The 14408-nt window shown below is 42.5% G+C and overlaps 1 protein-coding gene across 1 annotated transcript in view; it reads right to left on the bottom strand.

The window, feature by feature from the left end:
* Window positions 1-533: 533 nt before the first annotated feature.
* nsfa (N-ethylmaleimide-sensitive factor a) overlaps window positions 534-14408 on the bottom strand; it is a 294195-nt gene continuing 280320 nt past the window's right edge. The window contains exons 20-21 of the mRNA XM_085966605.1: window positions 4700-4755; window positions 534-3027 (exon numbers count right to left, since the gene is read on the bottom strand). Coding sequence (XP_085822731.1) covers window positions 2997-3027; window positions 4700-4755 — 87 coding nt within the window. The 3' untranslated portion in view covers window positions 534-2996. The remainder of the gene's footprint in view (window positions 3028-4699; window positions 4756-14408) is intronic.

Below are 14408 nucleotides of genomic sequence, written 5' to 3'. Positions count from 1 at the left end.
GGTTCATCAGAACAGCCTTCAGCTGGGAAAGTGGGCAGTAAAGAACACCAAGAACTGTTCAACAAGTCTGGGTGACAATGGCATCTCCTTGCACAGCACAGTGAATGAGAACATCCTGCGGAGATATCTGCACTTACTATATTCTCTCTTTTGCTCAGGGGAAGTTGATCAGCTGATATCCGAGCCCTGATGGGATGGCTGAAAGCCAATAGAAAAACATTTACCATGCACGCACACATTTTATGTTGCACGCTCACATGTGTAGCTGGCAGATTGGAATCAATGACAAAGCTGCAAAGGGAGGGCCTTTGATGCTACCCTACATAACTGGAACCCAGACAACCACCTCACTTGGTCCTGTTGTTGGCAGTGAGAGTTACAAGCAAGGGTTTTGTGCTGTCACAGAAAAACAGATCAAATTGTGGAATATAAATCGCAAAAAGACTTGGTGAAAAGGGTACTTGACATTCACTCTTTGCTACATGTTTTGTTCGTGGTTTTAGTGACACTTTAATCATAAGGTACCCAACCGAGTCTGTCATCTGCACCTTTATTGCATCATCACAGCTGCATTTAACTCTACATATAATAAACAGCTTTCAATAACAGCACATTTTCACTGTAAAAAGATTTACATCACACTAGAACAGAATTCATCACAACTTGGGACATAGGGTCAGCAAGGATCTACAAAGACTATCTGGGCACAACCATCAAGTCATTATGCTCATTGCGTTACACAGATCACCTCAACTACCCAACGGAAAGCCAACACACAACAGCTTTTTTATTAAATTTAATTCTCTTTAATACTTACACATTGTAAACAGCACAGAAATAAATACAGTACTGAACGGAAGTTGCATTTTCCAAACAAGACGCCAGAACATTTATCAGTAGACATCTGCATTTCAGGTTTTGGTTTGAACATTTCCACAATTTGTTTCCCCAAATTTGCTATTTAAAATGGAGAAGAATTTCTCCTGGTTTTAACCAAGAGAATTCCAGAAATGTTATAAAAACGTACTGGTCCAATCCCTTCCGGTGCATTTTGCTAGCATCTGTTACTACTGTGAACCACCTTCACCCAGTGTCACACAGCATGTCCCTGAAGTGATTTGAGTAAATTCATTCACCCACGTAAAGTCTACAGCCTTCAGAGAACTGCAGAGCTTAGAGCACACACACACACACGATATGGAGCAAGGATAAGAGTGTCTGGGTGTCTTCTCACTTCACTCGTCTCCAGCTTCCCAGGAACATCTTTAAGCAATACTGGATTCTGATCTCTCTCCACAGCAGAGTGTTCGAAACCCATGGCTGCTGTGGGGAGGGAGGGGGGGGGGGGGGTTGAAGATATACACAGCCTGACACCATTATGCTGTTCTAAAGTGTTTGGCTCTAGATAGAAGTACATACTAGATCTGTTTGGACACCAACTTTGTAGTGCCAGCAGGCAGACCAGATAATGCTCGATAACGGAGGCGTAATGCATGATTAGTGGACCTAGTCAAGCAAGACGGACGCACAGTTAAGGTGCCCTTTATTCCCCAAACTTGTGTTTCAAAATTAGCCTATTATACAATCACTGAAAAGTTTGCTAGAAGATTCTTGCAACACTGCTCTTAAAACAGTTTCAAAGATCATCTAAAATTAAGCAACAAACCACCTTTCCATCACATCAGCTCCCCAATCCACAGGGTCTCTGAAATAAAATGAGATTCTGATCAGCCTACTGTACATTCCAGTTGCAATTTCCTTTGTACCTCTCCTATACACAGGAGCAGTAACTGTACGTGGCGCTAGTGAATGCGAGGATGTCTTCTGGGATTGAGATTTGTACTGAATTGAATCTTTTCAACCAAAATCTAGGATTGCAAAGACATGCAGGACCAGGAAGAGGAAGAGATAACAGAAAATAAGAGTCCAGTGCGTGAAGCATTTGGCACAGTTGTCGCAGGGAGAGTGTGAAATGCCAACTTATTGCAATTAAACGAACATAACTACAACAAAACTTGTGCGTGTAACACGAGCACAGATTGATGAGACAAAAAATAATTTAACAGATGTCAAGAACAATGCTTTGGTTTATATTGTCCATTAAAAAAATTCATCCAGGAGAAAGCTCCACCATTTTTTTTTTTTTTTTGCACGATTACATTATGCTTCAAATATTTAAATCAAGAGGGTATGGGGAACCACAAATAATTTTAAGTGAAAAAAAATGAGGGCTCAATAGGTTTTTTGATGCGATATTCCAGCCACTTTAAGAGCGCATAAGGGTAAAAAGCGGATACTAACTTTAGGACTTCAGAAACTCAAACTTCTGACCAACATTAAACAGAAATGTTACCCAAAGAAAATTCAGCCTGCAAGAATCAAGTGGAGTTCAGCCCGCGATCCCCGTATTGCTGATACAAAACTTCCAGGGTTACAGGAGGCCCAAATGTAGCCGAGACCCACTTGTGTGCAACTGTGTGCGCCAATCCCTGTTGCGAGACGTCCCCATCTACCGATTCCTATAGATCAATGTATTTTTGGCTTCCTTGTACAGAACCAACCCAACATATTGCAAATCCCGGGGCTCCAAAGCAATGATACTGGGTCAGTTTTTCTAACTTCCTCAGTGTCATTCAGTCCATTACTGTGCAATTTAACTATATAACGCTCACTTTTTTTTTGAGGGGGAAGGGGGTGTGGGTGGGAGGGAGAGATGATGAAAGAGCTCTGCATAGCAACAAATGAAAATATCCTTTAAAAATATCGGATGGATTTTCAATATTAAAATCAGTAAAACCAAGAATGCGGATGTCTATATATATATATATATATTTTTTTTTAATTTAAGACATGTAAGAGAAGTTTCTTTGCAAGGAACATGCAAAATGCTAAGAGTCTTTAGACTGAAGATTTGTTTCTTCTCAGTTGAACGGTCAAGTTAGTGCTTCATTCGTTGGTTGCTATTCATAGAGCTGGCCACATGGTCATTCCCATTATTAATCCCAATTGTCCTGGCGGTGAGGATCACTGCAAGATACAACAAAGAGAAATCAGTATTGAAGATTATTTGGGGAGGGGGGGTAGCTCTTCATTAAGGCACCAAGCTGTTACCGCTAGACTCGATTATTCCAATGCTCTCCTGGCCGCCTTCCCACATTGCACCCTCCATATGGCTTAGTACCACACCAGCTGTTGCCTACAGTGTAGAGCCATGCCAGCCAGTCACTTTACCCAATAAGCCTTTGGGGAGCTGGTTTGCTGTGGGCACATGTGTATTGCCTGTGCCACATTGTTGTGCATTCACCCACTCCAAATGTCACTCAAATGAAGCATTTACACAAACATTTCCACTTAAAGTACCTTTCATGCAGCAAAACATCCCAAAGTAACTGACAGAGGAGATCGGGCACCAAGCAGGAAAAGTCAGTGGGTTAGGGGAAGTGACTGAAGGCAAGGTTAAACAGGTAGGTTTTTGAGGAGGCTTTTGATGGGGGCGGGGAGGATGTACAAAGGTGGAGGGGTTTAGGAAAAGAACTGTGCAGTGTAGGGTCACGGTTAAAGCGTCTGCCACCAGTGGTGGAGCAGAAGCCAAAAGGAAAAAGAGAGACAGCAGACCAGAGATGGGAGACGTGGGCTTGGTGAAGATTGCAGAGGAGGAGCCAGGATACAGAGGCATTCAAAAACAAGGAGGAGAATTTACTCTATTGATAATTTGTATTCCTAATCATTTCCGATCTAGCATACTTCAATCTCAAAAAAACCTATCATTTAAATTCCCTCAATACACTTGGTTGTGAATAACACCACTGTATTAGTTTTAAGTCACAAAAAGTGTCTCAGGCTTCCAATTGGGGTAATTTCAGTCCTCCTACTTAAAAAAAAATGTTAGCACTCTTTACACTTCCAACCATAATAGATATTCTGAAAAATAATGGCTAGGAGGACATAACTAGAGGGCTGTAACTTAATATCAGGCTACAAATGTCTATAAAGCACTCGAGCCTCAGTCTTGCAGTTTAGGACATTATCTAAACCTTTTGACTTAGAGAGAGTCTGTAATGAAATCTGTTTGTCTTGATCCTGTATTCATTTTGCACTCATGTATATTACCCTCCCCCACTGTGTATAGTTTCACTTCCTCTTTCCCGACTAACCTGGGAGGTTCCAGGTCTTGGCTCTGCCCCTGACTTCTCTTACATAAAGATCCCAGGATCTGTATGACTCATTCCTGTGAACCAGTCAGCGTGTTGAGATGTTAGCTCTGATCTTAGTGATTAAAAGCCAACTTGTTTAAGTCTATAACTTCTAGTTTTGTGGTTATTGAAGGCCCATCAGAGTCTTACTACAGACTTTGAGTACATTCTTTTCTCTCATACTGTACATTATGCACATGTACTTATTTCAGGTTGGAAAATCTACAGCTGGTCCACATGTATTCTTAGTGATATTTAAGCAGGGGAAAGACAGTTTAAACAGATGGGATTATATTCACACTTTATTAACATTGATTGGATATTGTGCAAGTTTATTGGAACTGTTAACCTCAAGTTCGAGACTTGCGCGCCAGAGCTATGAAGCATCAGCCAAGCAGTTTCATTCCCTCGAATTTCTTGTCCTGAAGATAATGACTCATGCAGACGTTAGGAGATAAATTGGGAGGGGGGGGGGGGGGGGCGGGAGGAGAAATAATGAAACCAACCTTCCTTCTTCTTTCAGGAGTGACAGAAACTTGTTCACACGATGCTCAGGTCCCATCTGAAATAGAAATGAAGATTGATGTGATGCTACGGTCAGTGAATAAACAGAGCATCATTAGTCTGTAGATGCAGTCAATCTATAGAAAGGGGGTTTATAGAAAGAAAGCGCCTGTACTTATATAACACCTTTCACATTCCAAAATGCTTCACAGCCAATGAAGTATTTTTGAAGTGTAGTCATTATTGTAATGTAGGCAAACACAGCAGTTAATTTGCACACAGCAATGTCCCACAAACAGCAATTAGATAAAATAACCAGATAATCTGTTTGTGATGGTAGTTCAGGGATAAATATTGGCCAGGACACTGCGAGTATTATCCTGCTTTTCTTTGAATAGTGCGTTGGGATCTTTTACTTCCACCCGAGGGCAAACGAGGCTTCAAGTTTAACGTCACATCCAAAAGACAGCACTCCCTGAATACTGCATTAAGTGTCAGCCTAGATTATGTGCTCAAGTCTCTGGAGTGGGGCTTGAACCCGCAACCTTCTGACTCAAAGGCAAGTGTGCTACCATGTGAGCAAAAGCTGACACATCTATAGACCACACACAGTAGAATATGTAGCATTGCCTCCTTTCCCACAAAGCCCACTTCTAAAGACAATATAGATAGCAACATTCTTGTGCTTTCACAGTGCAACCTGACCTGCAAAAATATTAATGCTGAATATGGCAGACATCGGATAAGCAGTACCACAGTGAGATTTTACACTTCTGCCAATATGCATGTGCTCCCTCCACCCCTCCAGACAGTCCCCTAGCATCCCAACTTATACTCATCCTTAGCCAACCAATTTGCCATTTTTCTCACTTGATCAAATGTTGCTAAGGTTAAAGGAGTTGAAAGTATTTTTATGGTAGAAGTAAATGTATAGCCTCCCCCAATGGCTCAATAAATTTAACCAGCAAGTAACTAAGCACAAGGTCAATTCCTGGTAACCCAGAGCTGTATGAGGAAACGCTGGAGAAGTTGGGGCTCATCTTGAAAACAGATAAATGCGAAGAGGCCTTATAGAAGTATACAAGATACTAAATGGTATATGCACAAGGTAAATCCAAAGCATTATTTCAAGGTAAGTGAAGACATTAAAAGAGGCATTGGTTAAAACCGGAAAAGGCCAACTTAGGATTGATAGGACTCCATCACACACAGTACGGTCACCACTTGGAACGGGCTTCCAGTTGGGTAGTGGAGATGAGAATGGTGAAATGATGCGATAGGTAGGGTGGATAAAGTTATACTTTTCACCCAGGACGGATGAGCTAAGATGGGCCAAATGGCTTCCCTCAACTGCATTTATCCTGTAATTATATAGACCAGGAAAGTCTCACTATTGATCCCGGTCTGTGCTGAATTATCTCGTCTCAGCCAGGGCAGCTGCAAGGGGCTTGGGGGGGGGGGCGGGAGGGGAAAGTGAGGCTAAGCCAAGTTCCCATTACTGATCGCTACCCAGTGACACTTGCTGAAAGGTGCACCAGTGGAAACAGTGCAAGAAGAGGAATTGGCTCAGCTACAAAGCAGAGTGATCGAATAGCCTGTTAACCCCTGCGGTCTATACGTTCACATTATGGGCAAAATAACAAGATGGCAACTGATGCCAAAGGAACAGTGCCCCACCAAGCAGTCGTCATTTGCAAGCAAAAAAAGGAAGGGAGGGCGGGCAGGAAATACAAGGGGAAAAAAAAAAAAATTGTATATGGATATCACCTGGTTCCAATGTCTGTTACCACTCCTCCAACCTGCTAGTTATTAAAATGGCTAGTGATCCTGGCCATAGCAGCTGAAAGTGTCAGAAACCCAACCTGGAGATCATTTATGATTTTCATATATGGACACAAGCCAATGCTTAGGAACAGAACACAAAGCAGTTGCAGCCTTATGTTCCATTAATGGGCATAAAGCCATCAATAACATGCGGATCAAGACTCGAATGCAGGTGATTTTGATGTTGCGTTTGACAGTGTGTTTCCTAATCAAGTATTTCTCATGCTCAGGACTGCTCAACAGTGAGCACTTGGCTTTCTAACCATCATGAAGTCAGATTACGAGGGAAGAGATTAAAAAAAGCAATGACATAACTCGATTTGAAAACATTAAAGTTTCAATCTTTCTTCTCAACACATCGCTCAGCATTATCCCCTGTAGTCACCAAGAAACTAGAAGGTAATCGTTTTTACTTATTGGGGCAGTGTTCAGCAAAGTCTAAATAAACACTATTGTAACACTGGGCATGTGCTATCAGGGTGCGTAGCAGCTACAAGAGATTAAAGTAAACGGAGTGAAATCTTTGATAAACAAGCACTGGGGTAAACTTCTGCATTCCTGGCGTATGGTGGAAGTACATATCGTGACATTGCACACCATCAGCCTGTGATTCGTCATCCATTGGTTTTAAATGGACAGAAAAATCAGGGGTTGGGGTTGCACAAGTTTGTGAAATGTGTTTGTGTGTGAGCCAGAGGGGCAGAAACAGAAATTATACCTGTTGGCATCAGACAACTGGCAAAGGTGCGTGCGTACTTTTTCTCTGCAGATAACAGCTGAGGAGTATAGAACGTGCAGGGGTGAAATTTAAAAATGAAATTAGGAAAGAAAGAGGGCGTGAAAAAATATTGGCAAATAAAATCAAGGAAAACCCAAAAATGTTTCATAAATACATAGAGGGTAACTAAAGGAAGAGTAGGGCCTATTAGAGACCAAAAAGGTAACCTGTGTGTGGAGGCGGAAGACTTGGGTATGGTTCTTAATGAATACTTTGCGACTGTCTTCACAAAAAGAGGGACGATGCAGATATTGTAGTTAAGGAGGAGAAGTGTGAAATATTAGATAAACATAGTGAGAGAGGAAATATTAAGAGGTTTGAAAGTAGATAAATCACCAGGCCCGGATGAAATGCATCCCAGGCTAAGAGAAGCAAGGAAGGAAATAGCAGAGGCTCTGACCATCATTTTCCAATCTTCTGGCTACAGATGTGGTGGCAGAGGACTGGAGGACTGCTAACGTTGTTTAAAAAGGGAGAAAGGGATAGACCGAGTAATTACAGGCCATTCAGCCTAACCTCGGTGGTGTAAAAATTATTGGAAAAAATTCTGAGGGACAGTATGAATCGTCATTTAGACAGGCACGGATTAATTAAGGACAGTCAGCATGGATTTGTTAAGGGATGGTCATGTCTGATTAACTTGATTGAATTTTTTGAGGAGGTAACAAGGAAGGTCGATGAGGGTAGCACGTTTGATGTCGTCTACATGGATTTTAGCAAGGATTTTGACAATGTTCCACATGGCAAGCTGGTGAGAAAAGTAAAAGCCCATGGGATCCAATGGAAAGTGGCAAGTTGGATCCAAAATTGACTCAGTGGCAGGAAACAAAGGGTAATGGTCGACGGATGTTTTTGTGACTGGAAGGCTGTTTCCAGTGGGGTTCCGCAGGGCTCAGTGCTGGGTCCCTTGCTTTTTGTGGTATACATTAACGATTTAAACTTCAATGTTGGGGGCATTATTAAGAAGTTTGCAGAAGATACAAAAATTGGCCGTGTGGTTGAGTGAGGACGAAAGCTGTAGACTGCAGGAAGATATCAATGGACTGGTCAGGTGGGCAGAGAAGGAATTCAATCCGGAGAAGTGTGAGGTAATGCATTTGCAGAGGGCTAACATGGCAAGGGAATACACAATAAATAGTAGGATACTGAGAAGTGTAGAGGAACAGAGCGACCTTGGAGTGCAAGTCCACAGATCCCTGAAGGTAGCAGATCCGGTAGATAAAAGGTGGTCAAGAAGGCATACTGGATACTTTCCTTTATTAGCCGAGGCATAGAATATAAGAGCAGGGAGGTTATGCTCGAACTGTGTAAAACACTAGTTAGGCCTCAGCTAGAGTACTGCGTACAATTCTGGTCACCACATTACAGGAATGATGTGATTGCACTAGAGGGGGTGCAGAGGAGATTTACGAGGATGTTGCCAGGACTGGAGAATTTGCGCTACGAGGAAAGACTGGATCTGTTTTCTTTGGAAGAGAGGAGGCTGAGGGGAGATTTAATTGAGGTGTATAAAATTATGAGGGGGCTTAGATTAATTGGGTAGGAAGGACCTATTTCCCTTAGCAGAGATGTCAGTATCCAGGGGGCATAGATTTGAGGTAATTGGTCGGAGGTTTAGAGGGGAGTTGAGGAGACATTTTTTCACCCAGAGGGTGGTGGGGGTCTGGAACTCACTGCCTGAAAGGGTGGTAGAGGCAGAAACCCTCATCACACTTAAAAAGTACTTGGATATGCACTTGAAGTGCCGTAACCTGCAGGGCTACAGACTAATGCTGTAATAGGGAATGGGAAATATACACACAGAAATAAAGACTGGTTTCTGATCTTCTGTTACTTTGTGAATATGGCTGGCGTATTTAAATTATATTGAGAATTGTCTGCCGGATTGTCTACACACACTGTTTGCCCACATATTAATGCTGTTGGATTAACTTGGGGTGGTGCAAATGAAGCCGAATAAGCGAGGCCAAGAGGGCCAGTGTGACGAGACAGCAACTACTGAAAAATAGCGTGAAAGCTGGTAAAATTCGAGAGAGTTAAAAACCAAAGCCTACAACACCCGATACACAAATAAACCCGCAGATTCACTCGGAACCATTGGCTTATGGTGACCGAATAGGAAAAATTCACTTTTTATGCAATTTGTTTACAAGAAAAATCTGTCTTTTGGGCATCATAATCTATGCTGCTCTCCATCCTTCTGTCAAAGGGAAAACTGATGGCCTTGCCTCGAGTATATAAAAGGCACCGCTATTCCCTATAATCAGGGCCATTGGGTTATGGAGCGAGCATTTAAAAAAATCATCTGAGGATCTTTAAACCAGTGTTTGGCGGTCACATTTCACAAATGTCTGTATTTTGGTGAAAACCGCAAACCCTGGCTTTGCTCATAAAGCACACCCTAACTAAACACACAAAGCATTTTTGTAATTAAAAACATTTTATGAACACACCCCAACAAGCACAACTTTTTCCTCAATTAAAAAATAAATAAACAAACACTTAGGCACTTTAGCACAATTAACATACCCAGATGCACCTCAATACAACATATTTGCCCTAAATGTTTTTTAAAACAAGCTGTCAATGATCTCTGTTCAGACAAGAACTTGCTCTTCAATGGACTTAGATCTGGAGAGATGCATGGTACCTGGAAACGTTCCACAACCATAACCTCGGAATAATCTGCAATTACTGAAATGTAAACATATACCAACACTTATTTTTATGAAATTACGGTAGATCGCTGCAGCGCACAACAGATAGATCTTGTAGACTCTTGCATCATTACATAAAGGGTTCACCACAAAGTACTCTGCTGTAAATCACGTACAATCTCTTACTTATAAAAGGACAAAATCAAATGTGGTTTGTAAAAATTGTAATTCGATTGTAATTAAAATTTGGAATTAATGAGTTATGCCACTGGCATCGTTTGCACATTGTGGTTTAGTTTGTGTCTTTTAAAAAGAAAAAAATGTATTGTGAGGCATACAGTGCCAAATCTGCTTATGGAATAGCTTGGAGTTACATATACATCCAAATACAAAGAGAAATACCAGGAGCTTGTGGGCGAACATGTTTCACGGCACTCAGGCTGATGTTAACTCCCAAAAGAAATATTGGTTGGTTGGTGAAAACGCCGAGTAACTGAGCCAGACAGATCAATAGGTCTCCGATCCGATTGCTAGTCTGTGTTACACTAGTTGATTAATCTCAGCTGGGGTGGCAAGTCGGATCCCGACACCTGGAATCGGCTCCCTGGCTTAAGCAGGGAAAAATTGGCCAGCATTCCATCCCACTCTTGATCCCGTTCCAGCGACGACTGCTAGAAAGGGCACCTGTGGATGTCTGCGGAAGACGGAACTGGGCTCGGCTGTGATGCTACCCACACATGTTGCATAGAACAGCCTGCTTACATTCAAAATGGTAACCATGAAGAATGGCCACTTGGACGAGGTACCATGCAGCGCCCGTGGAACTGTACCCCAGTGCAAATCTGCTGTATGAAGAGGGAAGGAAATAGAAGGGCGAGGGGAAAAAAATAACAGAAACATAACAATTGGCACTGAACACGAGATTCTACAGGTGATGAGGGGTGCATGAAGTGGAGGACAGCAGGGTAACAAAGTGCGCAAAAAGTACAGGAAATACTTATTCAGGTTTCAACTGGAATGAACTAGGCACCCATTTGGGTGCAGACCTTATTCCTAAATCTTAATTCAGGTTGAACCTGAATCTGAAGCAGAGCTTTGTGGGAAGAGATCAGTTGGAGTTGGTTTCTCTTCTCCCTGCCTTGCTTGATGGTTCCACGTGAGGCTGTCTGCACCTGCAGGAGTACAAGTGACTTTGATTGACTGCTGCTTTCTGCTACAAAGTAGGTCTTTGTATTGCTGGAGCAGCTCAAGATTGCAAAAAAGTGTGTTAAATTATTCTATCTTGGTTAAACATGCTCAACTCTTCACTGGCACAAGTCTACATTTAGTATCAAAGGAGAATGCCTCCAGGACAGCATTACTGCAATATCAGCCTGAACTTGGAGTGGCTGAGTTGGTTTGGTTTAGTTTAGGAAACTCTCCAGTTTAGATGAGCCAATTTAAGGTCGGAAAGCAAGTCACATCTGGTTGCTTTAGAAACCCAAACCCAAAGACGAATCCATGAGCTAAAATCCCACTCTCCTGAATCCTGCATTGCCCTGGGGTAATGTACCAGTCTGAAGGCAGCTGCTGTGGCATATGCCATAGCTACTCAACATGTGTTCATAACAAATATCAAAACAGATCTGCAAACTTTGGAATGCTCAGTGCAGATTTCTCCTCTCTTCCCAATTCGTCCCCCTTTTCATCCCCTCTCCTGAAGATGCCAACTCTGGCGTGGGTAGCTTTGAAGCCATCAGCCGCCCTCTAGCTGTCGCCGCATGAGGGTTTTCTTAGTGCCAGAGTGTGGTGAGCGTCGGAGGGCTTCTTAAATATCATTCTGGCGAGCGATGGAGGGAGAGAGGGAGGACAAAGCCAAGTCTAGTCTGCCCCTCATCCTGTATCCATTACAGATAAAAAGAAATGGAACTGCAAATGCTCAAGAGTGAAAATAAACAGACGATGGTGGAAATACAGAGCAGATCTAACATCTTGTGCGAAGAGAAAAGACAAAGTAACATTGGGGTGCGTGTCCTTCACATGAAAAGGAATGCACCCAAAACATTAGCGGGCCTAGTCTCCTCACAGATGCTAATTGACCGGCTGTGCATTTACAGCATTTTCTGCGTTTAATACAAACTTTGTAGCAGGAGTCACTGGACTGGAGTAGGATTGGCGGCCGATATCACCCCCCCCCCGCTGCTCTTTTCCTAGCCCAGCGAGTCTGAGCAAAGCTCCGGGGTGGTGATCGGAGGCCCTGTGGTGGTGCTGGTGGGGTTAGGCAGGATCCAGGAGGGAAGTATAAAGCCACTTACCTCCTGGATCCAACAATCCCCGCCTTGCTGTAACTGCCAGGTTTCACGGATTGTGTGAAACCCGTCCACATGCAGTTACAAACAAAATGGAGGTTAAAAAAGGCTTCCAGCCTCATTATAATATTTAAATTGACATTCCTCCCCCTGGGAGCGGGTCTCCGCATCCCGCCCCTCCGTCCCACCTCTGTTAAAACTGGAAATGGGCAGCTTGGAGGCGGGATCAGGTCGGGAATCCCATTTTTAACAATTTAATTGCCACCATGCTCCAAATCCACCCATTTTAATTTTTTTTTAAGGCTAAAATTCCACCCACCTCATGTATTTGAAACTTCTTTGTAAAAACTAGTTTAGATCTTAAGAGCTACAGTATTACTTTGTCTATTTAAAGGAGCTGGTTAATTTACTTTATACCTTAAATTTAGAACTATTACAATGCTTATTCATCTTTAAGTAAATTCGGTTAATGGTTTTAAACTTAAAACAAGGTTTAATACTTGTTTTAAGTTTAAAACCATTAAGTGAATTTACTTAAAAGATGAGTATTTGCTCCTTGAAGATGAGAATTTTTTTTAATGAAGTAAAAGAATAATTTCAGCAGCTGAAAGCAATTAACAGGGCTCTCCGTTTCATTATCAAGGGCACGTAACCGAAAGCTTACTTAGAGCGCAAGGCTAAAAAAAAAAAAGGTACGGGGCATTAAGTCTTGCCACACGAGAATGCTCCAAGATACTAGAGTCAAAATGTAAGCAAGAATGGATGGAAAGCAAAACTACTTTAGGGTGCTGTGCACTTCTCAGCTAAAGCCAAAATCTGATGAGCACATTGGAATTTACAAAGTTCCCTAGCCAAAACAACAATTAAACGGAAAATGACTCAAGACTCCTGTTTACTTAACAATCAGACTTGGGGGACCTGCAGAGCGCAGTGGGTTAGACTTTGTGCCTTTCACCAAGCACCTGGATTCAAACCCAGCCCAGGATGATGGAATGAAAGTCTTCTCTGCTCGCTGTAAGGGCTTTACGTGAAATAGGTGTGGACAGTCGCAAACTTAGAAAAGGAACACAAACTGAACCAAAAATCAGCATTAAAAGTCTGAATTATAATTAAACTCAATTAAACTCTGACACGGGCCGTTTTCATTATAAATGTGGAAATAGGAATTTATAATGGCGAAAGTAACACAAGAGTGTGACAAAAACATGACAAAAGTAAGGTTTTGTAAACAGGAAGTGTGTGCAGATGGAAGGTTTTGAAAAATATATTTAGATATTGCTACACATACAAAGGTTGAGTCCTTCACACTTCAAAGTGCCAAAAAAAAATTTTTTTTTTGGGAGAAAGAGGAAAGGCAAATGATATCATGCTGGATTTTTCTGTCCTGGAGCGAAGGAATTTATCACCTGCCAATCTTCAAATTCCTGCCCCCCCCCCCCCAACACAAACAATTAACCTCCGATTCATGATTGTCCAACACTTGGCCCACAGGCCAAATCCAACTCGTTGAGGTCCTTTCATCCAACCCTTGCTGCTCATCTTGAACACGCAAAGCCAATTTTAACTATGGCTCAACTGCAGCCCTTTAAAGCACCCGGGGCCTGAAGGGCTGGTAAAGGCGGTTGCTCGATTGGTGCAAAAGGATGCACCCTGGCTGAATTTAGAGCGAACGGGAGGTGGTCATTCAGCCCCTCGAGCCTGTTCCAACAATCAATGAGATCATGGCTGATCTGTACTTCAACTCCATTTACCCACCTTAACTCCATATCCCTGGATACCCTTACCTAACCAAAAAATGATCACCGTCTTGAAAGCTCCAATTGATCCAGCATCCACTGTCTTTTTGGGAAGAGGGTTCCAGATTTCTACCACCTTTTGTTTGAAAAGTGCTTCCCGATCTCACTCCTTAAATAAGAACATAACATAAGAAATAGGAGGAGTAGGCCAATCGGCCCCTCGAGCCTGCTCCGCCATTCAATAAGATCATGGCTGATCTGATCCTAACCGCCAATCCACTATCACAGAACCATCTCCTGAATCTAACAGAATTAGACACACGAAATAGGAGCAGGATCAGGCTACACGGCCCCTGGGCCCGCTCCGCTACCCACAGGGCCATGACTGATCCGAACCTAGACTCATGTCCAAATTCCTGCCCGCTCCC

Source organism: Somniosus microcephalus, chromosome 24, assembly GCF_052327205.1.
Source record: "Somniosus microcephalus isolate GS21.2 chromosome 24, FLI_Smic_1.0, whole genome shotgun sequence".
Lineage (NCBI taxonomy): Eukaryota > Metazoa > Chordata > Chondrichthyes > Squaliformes > Somniosidae > Somniosus > Somniosus microcephalus.
The sequence above is the reverse complement of the archived record's forward strand: the minus strand, read 5'-3'. Positions and strand labels throughout refer to the sequence as shown.